The sequence below is a fragment of the Macrotis lagotis genome, chromosome 2, assembly GCF_037893015.1.
Source record: "Macrotis lagotis isolate mMagLag1 chromosome 2, bilby.v1.9.chrom.fasta, whole genome shotgun sequence".
NCBI lineage: Eukaryota > Metazoa > Chordata > Mammalia > Peramelemorphia > Peramelidae > Macrotis > Macrotis lagotis.
In genome coordinates, this window is record NC_133659.1 from 331,409,214 (window position 1) to 331,429,515 (window position 20,302).

General features: G+C 42.9%; 1 protein-coding gene across 1 annotated transcript in view; it reads right to left on the reverse strand.

The window, feature by feature from the left end:
* Positions 1–20,302, reverse strand: part of NPTXR (neuronal pentraxin receptor) — a 41,998-nt gene that overhangs the window by 8,881 nt on the left and 12,815 nt on the right. Inside the window, exons 3-5 of the mRNA XM_074221079.1 lie at positions 9,192–9,417; positions 4,655–4,902; positions 716–895 (exon numbers count right to left, since the gene is read on the reverse strand). Coding sequence (XP_074077180.1) covers positions 716–895; positions 4,655–4,902; positions 9,192–9,417 — 654 coding nt within the window. The remainder of the gene's footprint in view (positions 1–715; positions 896–4,654; positions 4,903–9,191; positions 9,418–20,302) is intronic.

The window sequence follows — 20,302 nt, forward strand, 5'->3', positions numbered from 1 at the left end:
CAGGGAAGTCAGAAATCTGGAGGCCTGGGGTCAGCTCTGCTACTGCCCCATTGTATGAACATGAGGAAATGACCCCCTCCCACACTGTGGAAAATGAGGCTATTAGACCAGAACCTCTAGGATTAGACTAGAACCCCGAAGCCTCCTCTAGCTCTGACATGCTGTGTTCTAAGGACCCTCTCATCTCAGACATCTTTATCTGACTTCACAAAAATGGTGTGTAGATTAAGCAAGCCAATAATAGTGCTTTGAAAAATCTTAGAAGGGCAACTAAGCTTGAAAGAATCATCACCATTATTAGATATTTTAATAATGCAGGAGTTTCCTAGGATTAGTCCCCGCTGCTTCCTCCAGAAAGATCTTTCCTCTCCTCCCTTTCCCTCTTCCCCCTCCCTATTTCTTCCTCCCTCCCTCCCTACTTTCCTCCATCCTTCCCTTTCTTCCACTCCTTCTCCTCTCCCTTCCCTCCCTCCTTCCCTCCTTCCTTCCTTCCTTCCTTCCTTCCTTCCTTCCTTCCTTCCTTCCTTCCTTCCTTCCTTCTTTCCTCACTCCTCCCTCTTTCTTCCCTCCCTTTCTCCCTCTGTCCCCCTTCTCCTTTCTCCCTTTGCCCTCTTTTCCTTCTTCCCCCCTTCCCTTTCTTTTTCCCTTTTCCCCTCTCTTTCTTTCTCCCTTCCCTTGCTTCCTCTGAGCTTCCCAGGATCTAAGTCCTCCTCACCTGTTCCTGCCCCAGGATGATAACCCCATGGGGTTTAATGGGATGCCAAGCAGCCAGATTATCACTCGAGCCACGTAGCTGACCGTCCTGGTATGCTGACCATAGGCCATCCCTTGTGGTCCATGCAATACAGATGTGGTGCCAACGTCCATCCTTCAGATTCAGTGGCAGCTGGGCCACCTGAGAATGAACACAAAAGACCTAAGTTAAAGAGCTTCCTGCCCATGCTTGATACTCAGGCTTTGCCCAATCAGCTTCAACAAGTCACTGAAAACCTCAGAGCTAAAGGGAATGGCAGAAGAGATCCCATCCAGGTCATAGCAGAACTACCCACTCACCTGCCTCCAGCAATGGGGAACTCACCCCATTCGTCATGAGGGTAGCTCTACTTTTTAGGAAGTTTTTCCTTCCATCAATAACCCATTTCAAGATACAGCTACTGAGTCCTTGCTCAGTGTGAGGGGCTGGGCACAGTTGGGAGGTTTTATTGGCATGGGAAATGCAGCAGGAAAATTCCTTCTGCTGTTGAATGGGAGGATGGGACAGCCCACTTATTGAATCTTGGAGAATTGCCTGGGCCTGGGAGAAGTGAAATGCCTTGGGTCACAGACAGACCTTGAACCCCATCCCTGACTCCACAGGTGACTCTATCTGCAAAGGCAGTGAGCTCCCCCTTCACCTATTACTGCTAATCTCTCAGGGCTGCCTGTATTTTCATGGACACCTCCTGAAAAACCAAAAAAACTCCTGAGGCCAAAAGAATGAAATCCTCCAACAATGAAGGAACTTCAATCAATCCATCAACAAACACTTATTAAATATTTATTATGTGCCAGGAGCCATTAGGTCCTAGAGACACAAGAATGACCCCTGAAGAAGTGGGGGTGTATGGTGAGGTCCATTCCCCTGAGTCCCTTAATTAGATCAATGATTCTACCTGATTGGAATTTAAAAGTCCAGTGTGATTTCCTCATGGAAGTCCTGCCCATTTTGCAGATGATAAAACTGAGGTTAAGTGACTTGCCCAAGGTCCCATGGCCAGCAAAGCTCAGAATAAGAATCATAGGCAGCTAGATGGTAGAATGACTGAGATCAGGGCTTAGAGTCAAGATGACTTTTTGAGTTTGATGCTAAGTGAAGTGAGCAGAACCAGAAGCACATTGTACACACTACCGGCAACACTGCATAATGATCCACTGTGATGGAGTTGCTCATCTCAGCAGTACGCTGATCAAAGACAATTCCCAAGGACACATCCACACCCACAGAAGGAACAATGGAGTTTAAATGCAGACCAAAGAATACGATTTTCAATTTTTAAAATCTGTTTTCTTTTTTTTCTTTTTGTTCTGATTCTTCTTTCACCACATGATCGATATGGCAATGTTTAACATGGTTACCCATGTAGAACCTATATTAGATTACTTGCTGTCAGGAAAAGGAGAGGGAGAAAACTGCGAAACCCCAAACCTTACAAAAATGATGGTTGAAAATGATCTTTGCAAGCAGTTGGAAAAATAAATGAATTTTAAAAAAGGAGACGAGTTCAAATCTAGACTCAGAAACCCTGAGCAAGTCATTCATTCCTCTTCGCTTCAGTTTCCTCATTTGCAAAGTGAGTTGGTTCAGACTCAACGGTTCCTTCTAGGTTACATTCTAGGTTCATAGGCTTTAGAGATGGAAGGGGTCTTCCTAATCATCTAACCAGATCCCCTTATTTTATTGAAAAGGAAATCAAGAGAAGCAGTGACGGGCATTGTTTGTAAATATTTATTGACTGTGGACTAAGTCCCAGACAAGCAAGGCGAAGGAAGGGTCCATTGGCAGAAGATAGCTGCTCATCGTCTGAGAATGGAGACTATGAATAGAACCTGTCTAGTGTGAGGGATGGCCCTGGCAGTAGGATTCATCAGAGGCCATCAAGGAGGAGACTGCCCCATGAGCCACTGGAGACAAGCAAGACCTCATCCTAACTGGGGGTTGGGGTCGGGGAGTAGGGGCAGCACCACAGCTTAAAAACAGGTCCCTGGGTCTTCAATTTTACCATGAAGACACTTTGCAACTATGATCGTGAGCTCGTTAGCCTGTCTCAGCCTCAATGTCCTCATCTGCAAAATAGACTAGAATCATAGACTTAGAGACTTATCAAATTCAACTCCCTCATTTTATAAATAAATAAATTGAGACCCAGAGGGAGGAAGAGACCTACCCAAGGTAGTAAATATCAGAAAATAATAGTAATGCTTGTACTGCTTCCTACCTAAGTGCAGTGAAAAGAGTAATGGATTTTGAGTCAGAGAATATGAATTCAGATCTTGGTTATCTTACAAGTTGAGTCTGTGACCTTGGGCTGGTTCCTTCCCTTCTCTGGGTCCAAGAATGGACTCTGAGGTTGGCTGGGGGAAAGCGCTTTGGAAGCCCTAGGGAAATGTGGGGTGTTGGTTAAAGGGCCCTAGACCAGAGATTAGCCCAGTTTAGTTATGAATCCATCCCAAGTCCCAGTCCTGATTCCCTATAGGGAAACTGATGGACTGAGACCTCAGAAGCCAAACAGCCAGACTCTGTGGGGCACCAGGGCCTCTCAATAAGGACAGACTATATGAGCAGCTGGCTTCCTGCTCCCACCTCTCTCTCCTTAACCACTGAGGACTCCACCCTCTGCATGAATATAAAACATCCTTCCTCATTTGATGCTATTCTGGCCCCCATCATGCACGCACACACAACCACACAGTTGCACACATACCCAGTCACACAATCACACAATCAAACTACCCACGCACTGATGGAGAAGAAATAATCCTGCCCTTCTGGAGAAACTGGGGGGGCCTCTGTTAGCTACCTCCCCCATATTTTTCCTGGGGACAAGATGAAAGAAGTTGGGGTCTGCTCTATTAAGATGAATATCAGATCTGGGGAAGAAAAGGGAAATATTTTGTTCTGATTCTTCTTTCACAATGTTACAAATATGGAAATAGTTTAACATGGATAACCTATATCAGATCACTTGCTATTTTGGGTAGGGATGAGGGAAAATTTGGAAACCAAAATCTTACAAAAATTAAAGTTGATAACTCTCATTACATGTATTTGGAAAAAATACTATTAAGTGAGAAAGAGAAAAGGGAAAGAAGAGGATTAGGAGAAGTCAAGGCAGTTGACTAGAGGTGAATGGCAGGGAGGGGACCCTTCCTCACCACTCCCTTGGTCTCTTCCCCCCAAATCTCCTTACCTTCTGGTCCCTTCCTTCCCAAACTCCCTTAGGTGCCTCTCATGGTAAATAGAGCTCTGAACTTGGAGTCAGGAGAGAACTGGCTTTGAATCCTGGCTCCACCACTAGCTAGCTTTGTGACCCAGATAAAGGCAGTTTGAGTCCTCTGCAAGCTGGCGATGCCACCACCTGCTTCCCAGGACTGTTCTAAGGCAAACCACTTATACTAGCTTACACAATCACCTCTGACTCCCTCTCCTCCACAACTGTCTCCTTGGCCTTAGCCTCCTCCTTCCCTAGCCTTCTCAAACCTAGCCCCCTTCCCCTTCTGAGCTCCTGGTCTCTTTTCCTCCAGTCCCAACCCTTCCAGGTCCTCCTCCTTCCTCAATCCCTAGTCACATTTCTTGCCTCAGAGGTTGTTTCCCAAGCCTGAGATACCCTCCTTCTCTTCAATGCCACTTGGATTCCCTGACATCATTCAAGGCTCACCCGAGTGCCAACCCCTTCCACTCAACTTCCTCTGATCCTCCTGGATGCTAATTCTTTCCCCACCCCCAAATGACTATGAATTTCCTTTCTATAGATGTTGTACTTCCTGGCTTGTGCTATGTCTTCCCTATAGAATGAAATCTCCTTGAAAGCAGGGCCTGTTTCACTTTTGTCTTTGTGTTTGCAGTTGGTGTTTAATAAATGCTAACTGCCCTCCATTCCACTCCCCAGACTCTCACCTTGTCATTGATGAGCAGCTCCATGGGGTCATGCCCTGCCTCCAGGAGCACCATCTCATTGGACTGGCCTGGCACTGAGTAGGAGAAGGGTGTGCCTATTCCCATCCCCCCAGACTTGGACTTCAACCACATGCAGATGGTAAAGGAGTACAGCTCCGGCAGGGTCCTGCGCACACGAGCATACATGTAATTATTCTTCACTGGGATGTTGATCTTGAAGGCATCTGGGGAGCTGTAGGCTGATGCCCCTAAGAACCAGAGAGAAGGGAAGAAGAGGCAAAGAGAAGTCAGAGGGAGGAGATGATGGGTCCCAGAGGAAATGACAGAGGTAGACTCAGACTCTGTCCCAACCACCCTCCAAGTGCTCAGATACAAGGAGTTTGCTGATGAGTCAGGGATGCCCACGGCTGTTGATGCTAACACTCTATTCGGTCAACCAATCACAGACTCCCAGGAGTCCCCAGCTGGATGGGACCTCAGAGTCATTTCCAAATAAACCCAACAGTTAAACTAGAATCTCCTTTCACATCTTCCACAACCAGCTTGTCCCATCAAAATCCCAGAAAATCTAGGATTAAAGGATCATAAATATCAATGTAAAACTGGAATGTTTTTAGAGACCATCTAGTAAGCTACTAATCATAATATCTAGCATTTATTAATGCTTTAAAGTTTGCAAAGCATTGCACATTTTGTTTTTAATGTATTTTTATGTTGTTAAATATTTTAAATAGTAAATATTTGCAAGTAAATGTGTTTTAACATTCATTTTTTTTTAGTTTTTGCAAGGCAGTGGGGTTAAGTAGCTTGCCCAAGGCCACACAGCTAGGTCATTATGAAGTGTCTGAGGCTGGACTTCAACTCCGGTACTCCTGACTCCAGGGCCAGTGCTCTATCCACTTGGCCACCTAGCCACCCTTAACATTCATTTTTAAAGATTTTGAGTTCCAGGTTCTCTCCCTACCTTGGGAAGACAGGCAATTTGATGTTGATTATACACATGGAACCACACAAAACATTTCTATATTAGCCAATGTTAGTATGTTACCCATGTTAATTGACTGTTAAATGAAGTGAATTGGTTCTACAGAATGTAAGCTCCTTGAGGGCAGACTTACACTTTTGTCTCTGCATCCGCAAGTATGGCATCTGACACATAATAAGGCTTTAATTTTCGATTAATTGATAAACATTCCACTGTCACGTTAGCCCCCCCTTCCCCAACTCAATGTAAAACCAGCTGTCTGGGCGTTGTTATTCTACTCCTGTCTGGAGAAAGTCATGAACGCTGTGTTGGTTACATTCACTATGAGCTGAAGTCATTCAGCCCCGAGTGGGTCCTTACTGCAAATCTCTTGCTGGTCTGCTTCCTTAATAAAAACACTTGTTATCACTTGTGTTGTGTGCTCTCTTGTTGACTTACTCTCACATTCCCCATAGCAGCTGCTCCAAACCTCCTCCTTAAAGTCCTTTCTCAGTGGATGGTCCTCCTTCCTACTTGACTGAGAAGCTCCAGCCCATCTGTCATGAGCTGCTTTACCCCTCTTCCTCCAGTTACCAACACCCGTTTGCATTCTCTCTTCTTTTCCTTTCCTCCAGTCTCTGGGAAAGGGGTGGAGGAACCTTGACAAGACCAGCTCTTCTACCATGTGAACCAGCTCCCATCTCCTCCCACTCCTCTAGGCTAGGCTCCAAATTGCAACCCCCTTTCCCAACTCCATTTCAAGCCTCTCACTCAGCAAGGACTGTGCTCCCTGCCTCAGACTTCCTCAGTCCTTGCCTTCCCTTATGTCCCTCTGGGAAAAAAACAAACGACAAGACAAAACAACAATCACCAAAACCCTTACCACGGTTCTAGACCTTCTCTCAGGCTCCTAGTTCTGTAGATGGATGACTGTTCAATCCAACCCCTTCTTTTACCAATGAGGAAACTTGAGACCCAGAGACAATCATAGAGCTGGGAAGGACTTCAAAGACCATCTAGTCCAACCCCTTTTTATAAATGAGGAAACTGAGGTCCAAGGAAGTTAATCGACTTTCCCAATACATAACAAGTGTCTAAGGCGAGTTTTGAAATTTAATCGTCCTGTCTCTGAATTCAGTGCCCTAGCCACTATGTTCTCAAAGACAAAATTCTCCTTCTCCATCTTCACCTCCTTGATTTAAACTACTCTCTCCAGGGCCTCCTGACTGGAGGATCCTAGGATTTATAGCTGTAAGGGATTCCGGATATCACTTTAATCTTTCCCACTTCAATTCCCAACCTCAATTTTCAGAAGGGGGAAATTGAAGCCCAGGGAAGTGACTTGCTTAGGGTCACACAGTAAATATCAGAGATAGGATTTAAACTCAGGTCCATTGACTTCAGAACTTGCTTCTCTGTAACATGTCATTTCCCAATGACCTATTTGTAATCCTCTTCCTCCTCAATCTTTGGCTACATTGCTTCTTGAACCAGTATCTCCTCCTGGATAACTTATCCTTCTTTCCTTGTCTCCTGGTCTCTCCTGGTTTTCCTCTTCAGTCAACTTCAATGCTGCTTCTTTTTCTCCACCAGAAAATGTGGATACCTCTCAAGACTCTCACCCCTTTTCTTTCTCCTCCCCAAGCAATCTCATCCAATCTCTTGACTTCAAGGATCATTTCTATGAGCATGCTTCCCACACTTGTAGCTCCAGTCCTGTCTGCTTCACTGAACTCCAGATCTGAAATCCCACCTGGCTGCTGGTAGCTTCTACCTGAACATCCTGTTAGCACTTCAAATGCCACATATCCAAAAGTGAACTCATCACCTTCCATCGAAAAACAAAAACATTTTACTGATGATGTCTTAAATATTTGTTATTACCATTTCCCATCATGCCCTTCTTTTTGATCACTCCCCCTTAGTTGAACAAAAACATCCAATACAGAGACCCTGTTTCCTGACAATATATCCTCTATCCTGTCCCTGTAGGCCACCACCTCTCTATTGTAAGTATGGGAGGAGATATGTTTCATTATTCTTCTCCCCAACATTCATTAGTTTTTCCATTTACTCAATAAATTTATCATCTTTCTCCAAAGGTCTCAATTTCCCTAGATCTCAGTTTCCTCATCTGAAAAATGAGGAATTTGGAGATGGTCTTCTAGGTCTCATCCAACTCTGGATCTCTGAATCTGTGATTCTATAATCCAAGAGCTGGCTAATTATTCTCTGCTCATAAACATTCAGTTACTTCCAACTTAATACTGAATAAAATTGTAACTCATTAATCTGGCATTCAAACTCCATGGTCTGGCTCCAACCTATCATTCTGGCTTTATTTTAGTCTTATGTTTAGGCAAACAACACTGGGAGCTTTTCCCTAATCTTGCCCCATCTCTCTTCTTGCCCTAATTCTCCATTAGAATGGAAGCTCCTTGAGGTCATTCATTAATTTTTCCATTACTCAGTAAAATTGTCATCTTTCCCCAAAATCTACATATCTTCTCACTTGCCTTAATTCTGATTGGATGACTTCTATTCTTGAAGTCACTCAAGCTTGAAACCTTGGAATCATTTCTGACTTTTCTCCTCATTCTCTCTATATCTTATCAATTGCCAAATCTCCATTTTATCTCCACATCTTTTCTATCTCTTTTCTCTCCACCCATGGAGCCACCATAATTCTGGCCTTTATCACTGGAGTATTGCACTAGTTTCCTAAGTATACTTGGCTGTATCCATCATCCTGATTCCCCTCTCTCCACAGAATGATCAAAGCAATCTAACACCCAAGAAAAAGTCCTGACTTTATGATCAAGAAAATCCTCCCTCTGTCATTTCCTATCTTCATGACCATACGGAAGGTCTTCCCCCTCACTAGGTCTCAGTTTCCTCACCTGTAAAATGAAGAATTTGGAGATTGCCTTTGAGGTCTCACCCAACTCTGGATCCCTGAGTCTGTGATTCTATAATCGTAGAGCTGGCTAGATTATTCTTTGCTTATAAACCTTCAGTTCCTTCCAACTTAATGCTGAATAAAATTACAACTCATTAATTTAACATTCATACTCCATGATCTGGCTCCACCTACCATTCTGGCCTTATTTCAGTCTTTACACTCAGATGAACACCACTGTGAGCTCTTCCCTAATCTCATTTTACCCTGTCTCTCTTCTAGCCCTAATTTTCCATTAGAATGGAAGCTCCTTGAGGTCATTCATTAGTTTTTCCATTACTCAGTAAAATTATCATCTTTTCCCTAAATCTACACATCTTCTCACTTGCCCTAATTCAGAATAGGTCAACTTCTATTCCTGAAGTCACTCACACTTGAAACCCTGGAGTCATCTCTGACTTCTCTCCTCCTCATTCTCTCTATATCAGTAGCCAAATCTTCTCCATTTTATCTCCACAACATCTCTTTCATCTCTGTTCTCTTCACACAGTAACCATCACCTGGTTCAAGCCTTCATCACCTGGACAGCAACCCAAGAAGCCCAAGACAGAGCCTGTGCTTGCTACTCTCTGCCCCCCAAACACTATCCTTGGGAGTTCCTCTCCAGGTCTCACCGTGTTCCAGCTCTGACACCCGTTCCTGCAAAGCACTCAACTCCTTCTCTACCACCTGCTGCTGCTTGTGGTTACTGCTGCTCAGCGATGAGCGCTCCTTCTCCAGGGCCATGACTTTGGACAGGAGTTGAGACTCCAGGGTTTCCATCTGAGTGTGGAGTGGGTCCTGAGTTGGGAGGGGCTGACTTGCGGCAGCTGAAACATTCCCATGGACTGGAAGTTCCTGCTGTATGAGGGGAGAGAGAAAGAAAGAGAGGAGAGAAAGTCATTGAGAGCCCACTTGGGACTATCTGGAGAACTGACACACCTTTCTTCAGGCATCATTACTTTAATCTTTGTCATCATGGTTTACTTTGTACAGGTTTGCAAAACATTTGACTGATGGTGCTGTATATAGAAACTTATCTCTTCAGTCAGAAAGTCCTGAGTTGGATCTTACCTCCATTTACTAGCTGTGTGACTCTGTACAAGTTACTTAGCCTCTGGCTGACTGGAGATAATAATAATTCCTCTTTCCCCAGAGTTACTTTGAGGATCACATGAGACATCTACAATGTGCTTTCAACACTATGGAAATGCTCTCTTAGCAACATGATTTTATCCTAACAACAGCTATTATTATGTTATGATATATTATGGTTATATTATGATATATATAGGTCATCTGTATAACTGCAGCAACTTTTAAAATACATTGATATGCTTTGATTTTACATTATCATTATTTCTGACTACATCTTTGAACTGTCTCATATATAGAAAAAATTTAAAAAAAGAGGGAAAAGAGTAATGTTTCAGAACTTGCCAGTATATACATGAAGTCTGACAGTGTGTATGTGGTATTTCATACCCCTAGTCCCCACTCTCTACTCCGGTTTCTTTTTTTGCTTCTAACTTTTCCAAATCTACACATGAACTCTACAAGTGTTCCTGTAAGATGGATAGTTTAGGGAACATTTTACAGAGAGCAAACTGAGGTCTGGAAAACAGAGAGGTGGGGAAAACAGATGGTTCAGAGAATAGAAAACCTCAGCCTAGAGGTCAGTTCTTCTGATGCTTTGTCAAAGGCCTTTTGCACTAACTCAGGTCTTGGGTCACCAAACACTCATATAACCCTTGAGAAACTCCATCAACACCCCTCCCATCCTAAGACTGGAGTAGCTACTGCCCAAGCAGCCCTTGTAAAATTGGGGGAAGGGAAAAGCAGAATGAGGACAATGATGCTGATAGTATGCTCTAGGAAGTTCCTTAGTGGCTCTAATGATCTACGGTTCTTATAACCAACATTTATATGTTGAATTATGAGCAAAGGAAAGATGGATGTGGGTCCAGCTAGAGTATAGCCAACTACTGAGAGTCCTTGCCTGGGAGAAGTGGCATAGAGGGGATCTTTGAGGATACACCAATGGAAGTAGACTTCCCCCCAAACTGCAAAAGGGCATCTTTTAGCATGAACTAGGACAGCTTTCCCTATAGCAGCTATAGAGCCTTCCTGCAGGAACATGCCCTGGAGTTTGCTTGATTTCTTACTCCTTCTCCCTCCCTCCTTCCTTCCTTCCTTCCTTCCTTCCTTCCTTCCTTCCTTCCTTCCTTCCTTCCTTCCTTTTCTTTCTCTTTTTACCTCCTTTCTTTCTTCTCCTTTTCTCCCTTCCTCTGTTCTTTCCTTCTTTCTTTTTTATTCTTCTTCTTCCTTTCTTTCTCCCTTCCTTTGTACTTTTTTCCTTCCTTCTCTTTCTCCTTTCCTTCCTCCCTCCCTCCCTCTCTCTTCCTTCCTTCCTCTCTTTCTTTCTCTCCCTTTCTCCCTTCCTTCTTTCCTTTCCTTTTCTTTCTTTCTTTTTCCTTCTTTCTTTCTTTCTTTCTTTCTTTCTTTCTTTCTTTCTTTCTCTCTTCTCCTTTACTCCTTGCTCTATTCTTTCCTTCTTTCTCTTTTTTATTCTTCTTCCTTCTGTTCCTTTTTCTTCCTTTTCTTTCTTTCTTCTTTACTTCCTTCCTCTCTTCCTTCCTTCCTTCCTCCCTCTCTCTTTCTTCTTTCCTCTCTCTCTTCCTCTTTCCCTCCCCCATCCCTCCCTCCCTCCCTTCCTTCCTTCCTCCCTTCCCTCTCTCCCTCCCTTCCCCCTCCCTCCTTCCTTCCTCCCTTCTTTCTTTCTTTCTCAGATGGGAAAATCTAGGCACAGGACTGAGAAGGGGCTTGGCAGAGGCCACCAAAGTGCCAAGCTGGCTGAGCTGAGATTCGATGCCAGCTATTTTTTCCACTGCATTGTGTAGATTCTGCCCTCCCCCTCTCCCAGTCAAGGCAGATTAGAGTCAATAACCTCCATGTGTCTGGCAGTCACTTCCTTTTAAACTCCCATCTCTTAAGAGTCCCTACCTTACTTCAAAGCTTTCTGTCCCTCTCCCTTCTCCTCCCTTCCTCTCCCTCTTTCCCCCTTATTTTTACTCTCTCATCCTCACCTTCTCTTCTCCCCTTTCCCTCTCACTCTCCCTCCTTTCTCCCTTTACCTCCCCTTCCTCTTCCCCCTCTCTTCTCTTTCCCTCCCCTCTCCTTCCCTCCAGATTTCCTCCTCTGTTTGAGGGCATAGAAGGTTTATTATCAGCCAGAATCATTAAGAGGATGCTTAATAATTCAGCACACTTCTCAGAGACTAAGAAGTCCTTTCTGGGTCTTTTCATCTTTCCTTCCCTCCCCCCACTCCCCATGGGTCCAATGTTCTTTCTGGTCTCCAATTCATTCCTAGTTTCTTGCAGGCTGGTGGGGCTGACATCGCTCCAGGAATTATGACCAGCTGGTGTCTACCCAGCTTAGCATGGTGGATGGAATTCTTGTCCTAGAACCAGCCTTGGGACCATAGAGGCAAACCCAAATGAGGAATGCAAGGTGGGAAAGAGGATGACACAAGTACAATGAAGGCTTCTAGACTAAGGGAGGAGAAACTGAGGTAGAGAGAATGAAAATACATTCAGACAGGGGCAAGGTGAGAATCCAGAGAACAGGGTTCCCTGAGACTGAAAAATCTCAAATTGTTGCATTTGAATGTCAAAAATTGAAACTGGCTCCCTGTCTCAATGAAGTTGGGGACAGGAGAAAGTGGAGAATTCATTTCATTCACCAGAGGCAGCAAGATAGACGAAAAAATGCTCTGGGAGAGGGGGTTAGTAAACCTGACTATTGCCTTTTTGGGTCAAAATTTATGATGATATCTTGGACAAATCATCCCATTTCTCTTTTTCTATGAAATGCTGATACAGTTCTCTCCCCCACCTCCTTCTGAGGGATATTATGGAGGGGAAAGAGAATAATCATAGAATTAAAGATCTGAGTATGGAAAAGCCCCAGAAACCAACTTCCCCACTGTGACAGTGTAGAAAACTGAGGTTCAGAGAGGGGAAGTGATGGATTATTTAGGACCTGGATCTAAACCTGGAGGAAGGTCAGAGTTCCCTGTTCCAATCCCAATCTCCACTCTCATTTTACAGAGAAGGAAGAAAACTGAAGCCCAGAGAGGATCATAAATATACAGCTGGAGAGACTCCAGATACTATCTAATCTAGCCCTCTCATTTTACAGGTGAAGGAACTGAGGCCCAAAGGTGGGGGTCATACTCATGGTCATACAAGAACGAGTGGTCAGACATTAACTGGTGCTGTTCCTTTCAGCAGTTCAGAGAGCTAGGACAACCCTCGGAGACCATGGACAATGATATCCCCAACCAGAGGAAAAAAACAAAACCAAAAGACCATATAGAATTTGAATGAACATTACATTTACTTTTTAAAATTTCCCCTTATGTATTTCTTTCCTCCCCGCCATGGTTTTCTTTCTTTTCCTTTTTTATCTTAATTCCTCATACCAAAAATGACTCATCTGTAAACATGTTAAACATAAATTTATGTACAATATTTACCTGACTGTTTGCCGCTGAGGGGAGGGGGGGTGGGAAGGTTGGAAGGAAATTATGTAACTTAAAAATATGCATATACATGTGAATTGATGTTGAAAAGCTTTCATAACACATAATTAGAAAAATAAAATATCTATTAAAAAAAAGAATGAGAGGGCGGCTAGGTGGTATAGTGGATAAAGCACTGGCCTTGGAGTCAGGAGTACCCGGGTTCAAATCCAGTCTCAGACACTTAATAATTACCTAGCTGTGTGGCCTTGGGCAAGCCACTTAACCCCATTTGCCTTGCAAAAAAAAAACCTAAAAAAAAAAAAGAATGAGGGGTGGCTAGGTAGTGCAGTGGATAGAGCACTGGCCTTGGAGTTAGGAGTACCTGAGTTCAAATCTAGCCTCAGACACTTAATAATTACCTAGCTGTGTGGCCTTGGGCAAGCCACTTAACCCCATTGCCTTGAAAAATCTAAAAAAACCCAAAACAAGAAAAAGAATGAATGGTCAGATATGGGGTTTGAACCTCATCACTCCCAGGCTCTCTTTACATTGTGCTCTGCCTTCTGTCAGAGCACCTTATGAACTATGAACCTCTTACACTTGTGAGGAGTAATTTCCATCTTACATTGGGCTCCTACTGGACAATCTGGAACCATGCCCAAAGGACTATCAAATTGAGCATACCCTTTGACCCAGCAATGTCACTGCTAAGTTTAGATCCCAAAGAGATCAAAGAAAAGGAAAAAGGACCTTGGCTATGGATATTTATAGCAACTCTTTCTCTGCTGGCTAAGAATTGGAAATCTAGAGGATGCCCATTAATCAGGGACTAGCTAAAGAAGTTATGGGGTATGAATGTGATGGAATATTCTTGTGCTATCAGAAATGACTGATGACATCAGAAATGGTTTCAGAAAAACCAGGAAAGGTTTATCTGAACTGATGCAAAATGAAACGAGTATACAAAAACAATATTGCAGCAGTGTTCAACTATGGAAGACTTAGCTACTCTTATTCAAGACAATTCCGAAGAACCCATGATGAAACATCTTCTCCCCCTCCAGAGAGAACTGATACACCAACCCTGCTTCAAAGGCCCTTTGAAGGTGTGGAAAGTTAGGACAGGAGAATCCTGGAGTTGGAAGGGACCTGAGAACTCATCTTATTGAATGTATGCTGCAGGAATCTTCTCTATAGTAACCCTGACAGAAGGACTGATCTGATCATTCCTTGAACATCCCCAGCGATAGGGAGCTTACTACTTTCACAAGTTAATACTATTACATTATGAACTGGCTTGAACTGTTAGAAACTCCCTTAGAGTCACTTAGACCCTTCCATTTTGAGATGACTTTCCACCTACTCTGTATGTATTTTGTATGTATATTTATTTGTTGTCCTCTCCCCCTATTAAACTGCAAGCCTCTTGAGAGCAGATATGTTTTTGCCTTCTTTTGTATTCTGGGACTTAGCAGAGTATGTGATAAATGGTAGGTATTGATTAAATAGCTATCCAGAATTAAAGCTTCTTGAGTGTCCTCAAATGGGACATGGCTGAACATGGCAGGAATGTGAAGGAATACTATCAAGTTGAAAGAAATGGTGAAAAAGAAGGTTTCAGAGAAACCTAGGAAGACAATTAATTTGATGTGATACAGACTGAAGGGAGCAGAACCAGAAGAATAATTTCTCTAATAACAGCAATATTATAAAGAGCAACGCTTTTGAAAGACAATGGTCATCTAGAGAAAGAATTGTGAAGTTTGAACAAAGACCAAAGACTATTACCTTCAACTTAGGGAAAAAACCCGTTATCTTATTAGGTAATTTTGCTATCTCTTATACTTTATGTTTCTTCCTTAAGGATAGGATTTCTCTCTTATCACATTCAGTTTGGATCAATGTATACCATGGAAACAATGTAAAGACTGACAAATTGTCTTCTGTGGAGGTGGGGTGGGGGGAGGGAAGCAAGATTAGGGGGAAAATTGTAAAACTCAAAATAAATAAAATCTTTCTAAAAAAAAAATAAAAGAAAGACAGTGCTCAATGCAATGCCCAACCACTGGTCCAGACAATAGACAACAAAGTCTGCTTCCCATCTCCTGACATGGGCACAGGGTATAGAACTAGATAATTTTTTTTCACATGGCCAATGAGGGGATTGTTTTGCTTGACTACACATGTTTCATATAAGGTTTTTTTCCCTTTTTCTAATGAGAAGGGAGGAGGGGAGAAGGAAGAAAAATGAATGCTTGTTAATTGAAAAAAACCTATTAAAGGCTATAAGCTCCTTGAAATAGAGGCTTTCATTTTTGTATGACTATCTGCTGAAGTTTGTCTCCCACACTTGTGTTAGTCTTAAGTATCAGATTAAATAAATTCCTCCTTGGGTTGTTGGGGTTTTGTTTGTTTGTTTGGTGTATATTTTCTTTTACAACATGACTCTTATGGAAATGATCTCCATGACTACACAGATTTGTATTTTGCTTACCTTCTCAATGAGGGGGTAGGTGGAGAGGAAGGAAGGGAAAGAAGCTGGAATCAGAGTTTTGAAAATGAATTGTTAAGAACTGCTCTTACATGCATCTTGAGAAAATAAAATACTAACAAAAAAAGAAAAGAAAAGAAATCCTTCCTCTAATTCCCCCATTTCTTGGTGGGGAGAGGGGAAGTTTCATCTCTTAACTCTTCCCCTACACCCGAGATATCTGTCTTCTTTCATTTAACAATCCTAAGCTATATAAATTTATTTTATTTTTATTTGATTAGCAGACTTATCTAACATCCTTCTATGTTTCTATAAAAGCCTAATGAAACACACCCTTGATTGAAAGGAGGGCCATAGGGGCAGCTAGGTGGCCCAGCAGATAGAGCACTGGCCCTGGAGTCAGGAGGACCTGAGTTCAAATTTGACCTCAGCCTGGAATCAGGAGTACCTGGGTTCAAATCCGGTCTCAGACACTTGATAATTCCCTAGCTGTGTGGCCTTGGGCAAGCCACTTAACTCTATTTGCCTTGCAAAAACCTTAAAAAAAAGAGAGAAAAGAAAGGAGGGCCATAATCCTCCAGTGAGGGAAATAGAAGCCCCAAAGGAGCTCACCTTAGCCTACCATTGGGTAGCATTTCAGTTTGGTTAATTATCATGGCTAACTCAGTGCTAAGCCCTGTTTTTAGGCTGACAATTCCCCACAGGTACAACAGTGTCAAAGACACTGTAAATTCATTACCCTAGGGAAGCAGTCCCAGTTGTACCACCCTGGTTACAGCTCTTCCCTCAGACCTGACACAGAGCTTTGTTTGGATCTCTCTGGGGCTTGGATTGTAATACCCAGAAGCAGAAGTTCTTAGACCTAAAAGGGATCTCTAGGGTCTTCTGGTCCAATTCCCTCCCCTTTTCACAGATGAGAAGGCTGAGATCCAAGGTCACACAGGATTTGAAGCCAGGACACTTTGCAATTTGCCACAGTGTATTTGTAGGAGCAGTTTTTAGAAGTTGCTGAAGTCAAAACTATCAATTCTCCTCCAGCCATCTTGGTGATTTAATGATACATCATTAAATTACAAGTTTGTTTTCTAAATAGTTCGATAACTCTACTTTTGGGGTAATTGTTTTTTTTTCTGTAATCTGATATATTTTATTTTATGCATTTAAAAACACAGTCTTGAGAAAGGATCCTTAGACTTCCTCAGGCTGACTGCCACAGGGATCCAGGATACGAAAGAGATAAAGGATCCCTGGGTCACCAGATCTCCAAATGTAACTGGTTGTGGGGGCATGGGATAACCCATATCTGTGCCTAGGTCCATCCCTTGAATCTTCTCTTTCAGTGGAGAAGGGCCTGTAGGAGCTTGAGTTTCACCTGTAGAACCTTTTGGGTTGTTTCAGTGTCAAGAAGCTTCAAAGCAAGACTTGAGTGAATGACACCAAAGTCATCTCTGATTTCTTGGAGGCCAGAAGACCCCGATTCAAATCCTCTCTCGGACACTTGTTCCCTGTATGACCTTAGTCAGGTCATTTCCACTCTCTTTTCTCAATGGCGAAATAAATAAGTGGATTGGATGGTCAGCTCTGGGCCTACGGCCTCATGAACTGTCTGTCACCTGGCCTTTCCCTAGGAGTCATCTACCTGTTAAGAAATGAGGGGGTTTGGAATAGATGACCTAGGTTCCTTCTCCTAGGGACAGATGACCCTGTCATCCTCCATGAGGAGAGTCTCTCCACCAATGCAGATAGAAACCCACCTTTGCCTACCCATCACTCATAGTACTCATTCACGATTTTGCCCCATGATGCCACCACTAATAATAGCTTTCATTTATATAACACTTTGCCGTTACAAATTGTACCACATAAATGTCAGTTATTAGCATGACTATTAGTTTCATGCTGGTAATAGAAGCAGCCAAATCTCTGGGGTAGGGGCAGGGAGAGAAAGGGTGGCTGACCACCTGAGCTGGGGAAAACTGAGGTGGAAGTTTCTGGTTCCCTGGTAATTCCCTGAGACCAAAGGATCTACCTATCAACAAAATGCATCCCTATCTGAGAAAATCCAGGCTGATGCCTATTTTGGCTTTGTGTGTCTCTCTTGCCCCAGCCCGTCTGTTTAGAGCGGGGGTCTTTAATCATGGAAAGATTTAGGGGCAGCTAGGTGGTGCAGTGGATAGAGCACCGGCCCTGGAGTCAGGAGTACCTGAGTTCAAATCTGACCTCAGACACTTCATAATGACCTAGCTGTGTGGCCTTGGGCAAGTCACTTAACCCCATTGCCTTGCAAAAACCTAAAAAAAAAAATCATGGAAGGATTTCAAGGGATCTGTGCACTCAGGATGGCAAAAAAAAAATGACATCTTTGTTTTCACTAGACTCTAATTGAAATTTAACACTTCTTCTAATTAGGAATGTCAGCAACAACCCAAAGTATGCTAAGACCTTGTCATTAATAGAAACCATAGGTCTTTTCAGGTCATATTATAGCTGTTGCCAATGTCTCTGCATATCCTTTATGCTATTGTTACCATGACTTTGAAATTACTCTAGCTCTGAAACCCTCTGCTAGATACATCATTAAATTACAAGCTTTTTTCCTAAATAGTTCAGGAACTGTATTTTCACATAAATGATTTTTTTTTCTGTAATCTGATATATTTTACTTTATGCATTTAAAAACACAGTTTTGAGAAAGGATCCTCAGACTTCCTCAGGCTGATTGTCAGAGGGGTCCAGGATACAAAAGAAGTTAAGAATCCCTGGGTCACCAGATCATCTCCAAGGTTCCTCCCAGTAGCAATTCCTAGGTTTTAAAGGCCTTCTGAGACCTGTGTGAATTGAGGCTGAGTGAAGTGAGCAGAAACAGAACACTGTACACATTAATAGCAGCAACGTGCGATGATCAATGATGATGGACCTGCAGCTCCTCTCTGCAGTTCAGCAATCAAGGACAATTCTAGAAGACTTGTAATGGAAAATACCATCCACATCCAGAGAAAAAACTATGGAGTTCAAATACAGAGCAAAACAGACTAGGTTTCCTCTTTCAAATTTCTTTCTTTCTTTCTTTTCTTTCTTTCTTTCTTTCTTTCTTTCTTTCTTTCTTTCTTTCTTTCTTTCTTTCTTTCTTTCTTTCTTTCTTTCTTTCTTTCTTCCTTTCTCATGCTTTCTTTTCCCTTTAGTTCTACTTCCTCTTTCCATTACTGATATGGACATTTACATGTACAACCTATATCAGATTGCTTGCCAACATGGTGAGGGGAAAGGAAAGGGAGGGTGGTAGAAAAATGTGAAATTCAAAAGCTGCAAAAGGATAAATGTGGAAAACTGCTTTTGCATATAATTGGAAGAAAACAAATAAATTAAAAACAAAAATAAAGATCTTCCAGCTCAGAATTCCTTTCTAAAACCAGCTGAAATAACATTTGTAAAGGGATTAGCACAGTGCCTTGGAAATAGTAGGCACTTAATAAATGCTTATCCCTTTTTCCTGCCCTTAGGTCCCTTCCGTTTCTGACATTTTTTTTTTTAGGTTTTTGCAAGGCAAACGGGGTTAAGTGGCTTGCCCAAGGCCACACAGCTAGGTAATGATTAAGTGTCTGAGACCGGATTTGAACCCAGGTCCTCCTGACTCCAGGGCTGGTGCTCTATCCACTGCGCCACCTAGCAGCCCCATTTCTGACATTTTCTATGAGATTATATGACTTCACTTGTGTCAAGAGGATCTGAATTCAAATCAGCCTCATAAACTTGGCACTAGCTGTGTGACCTTGGACAAATCATTTAACCCTATTGCCTAAAAGGAGAGAGCTGAGAAAGGGACCTTTTTCTTTTCCATCCACCTACAGGTATAAGGGAATAAAGCCATTTCATCTTGTAAGTGCATTAGAAAAGGTAAATACTTCAGTGAGGACCAAGGGTGAAGAAACTATTTCTAATGGGTCAATCAAGGAAGGCTTCCTGGGGGAGAGGCTTTAAAGACTGGGCAGGAATGCAGCAGAGGAAGATGGGAAGGGAGAGGGAGAAGGGACCAAGCACTCTATCTTTGAACTAGGTCAAAAAGTAAAAGCAAGAAGCTAGATCTATCTAGTAAGGCTGCATGAGAAACTGGCCAGAATAATCATAATCAGAGGACTTTCACAGCTTGGATCTCATTGGATCCTCCTAACAACAAAGGATGTTTTTCTCCAATGTAGTGAGAAGGACCTTGAGAGGGTTTTAAAGCTTGTGTGAAATCACAGGACCAGGGGTGGCTAGGTGGCTCAGTAGATAGAGCACCAGCCCTGGAGTCAGGAGTACCTGGGTTCAAATTTGACCTCAGACACTTATTACTAGCTGTGTGGCCTTGGGCAAGCCACTTAACCCCATTGCCTTGCAAAAAAAAAAAAAAAGGAAATCACAGAACCTTTTAGATCTGGGAGGAGCCTTAGAACATGGAATAATAAAAATAATAATAATAATAATCGCTGTCCTTCATGCTTGAAGAAGACCACGACATCAGGGAGGTGATGCCGGGACAAGCACGTGAATTGGATTGGGGGGGGGGGGACCTGCGCTAAGTCACCAGCCTCACTTTCTCCTTCAGAAACATCTGGATCCAGTGGTCAGATATGAATCAGGACAACTGGATGTGAGACAATTATGGTTAAATGACTTGTCCAGGGTCACACAAATAGTAAGTATCTGAGGCTGGATTCAAACTCCCATCCTCCTGACTCCAAGATTGGTGC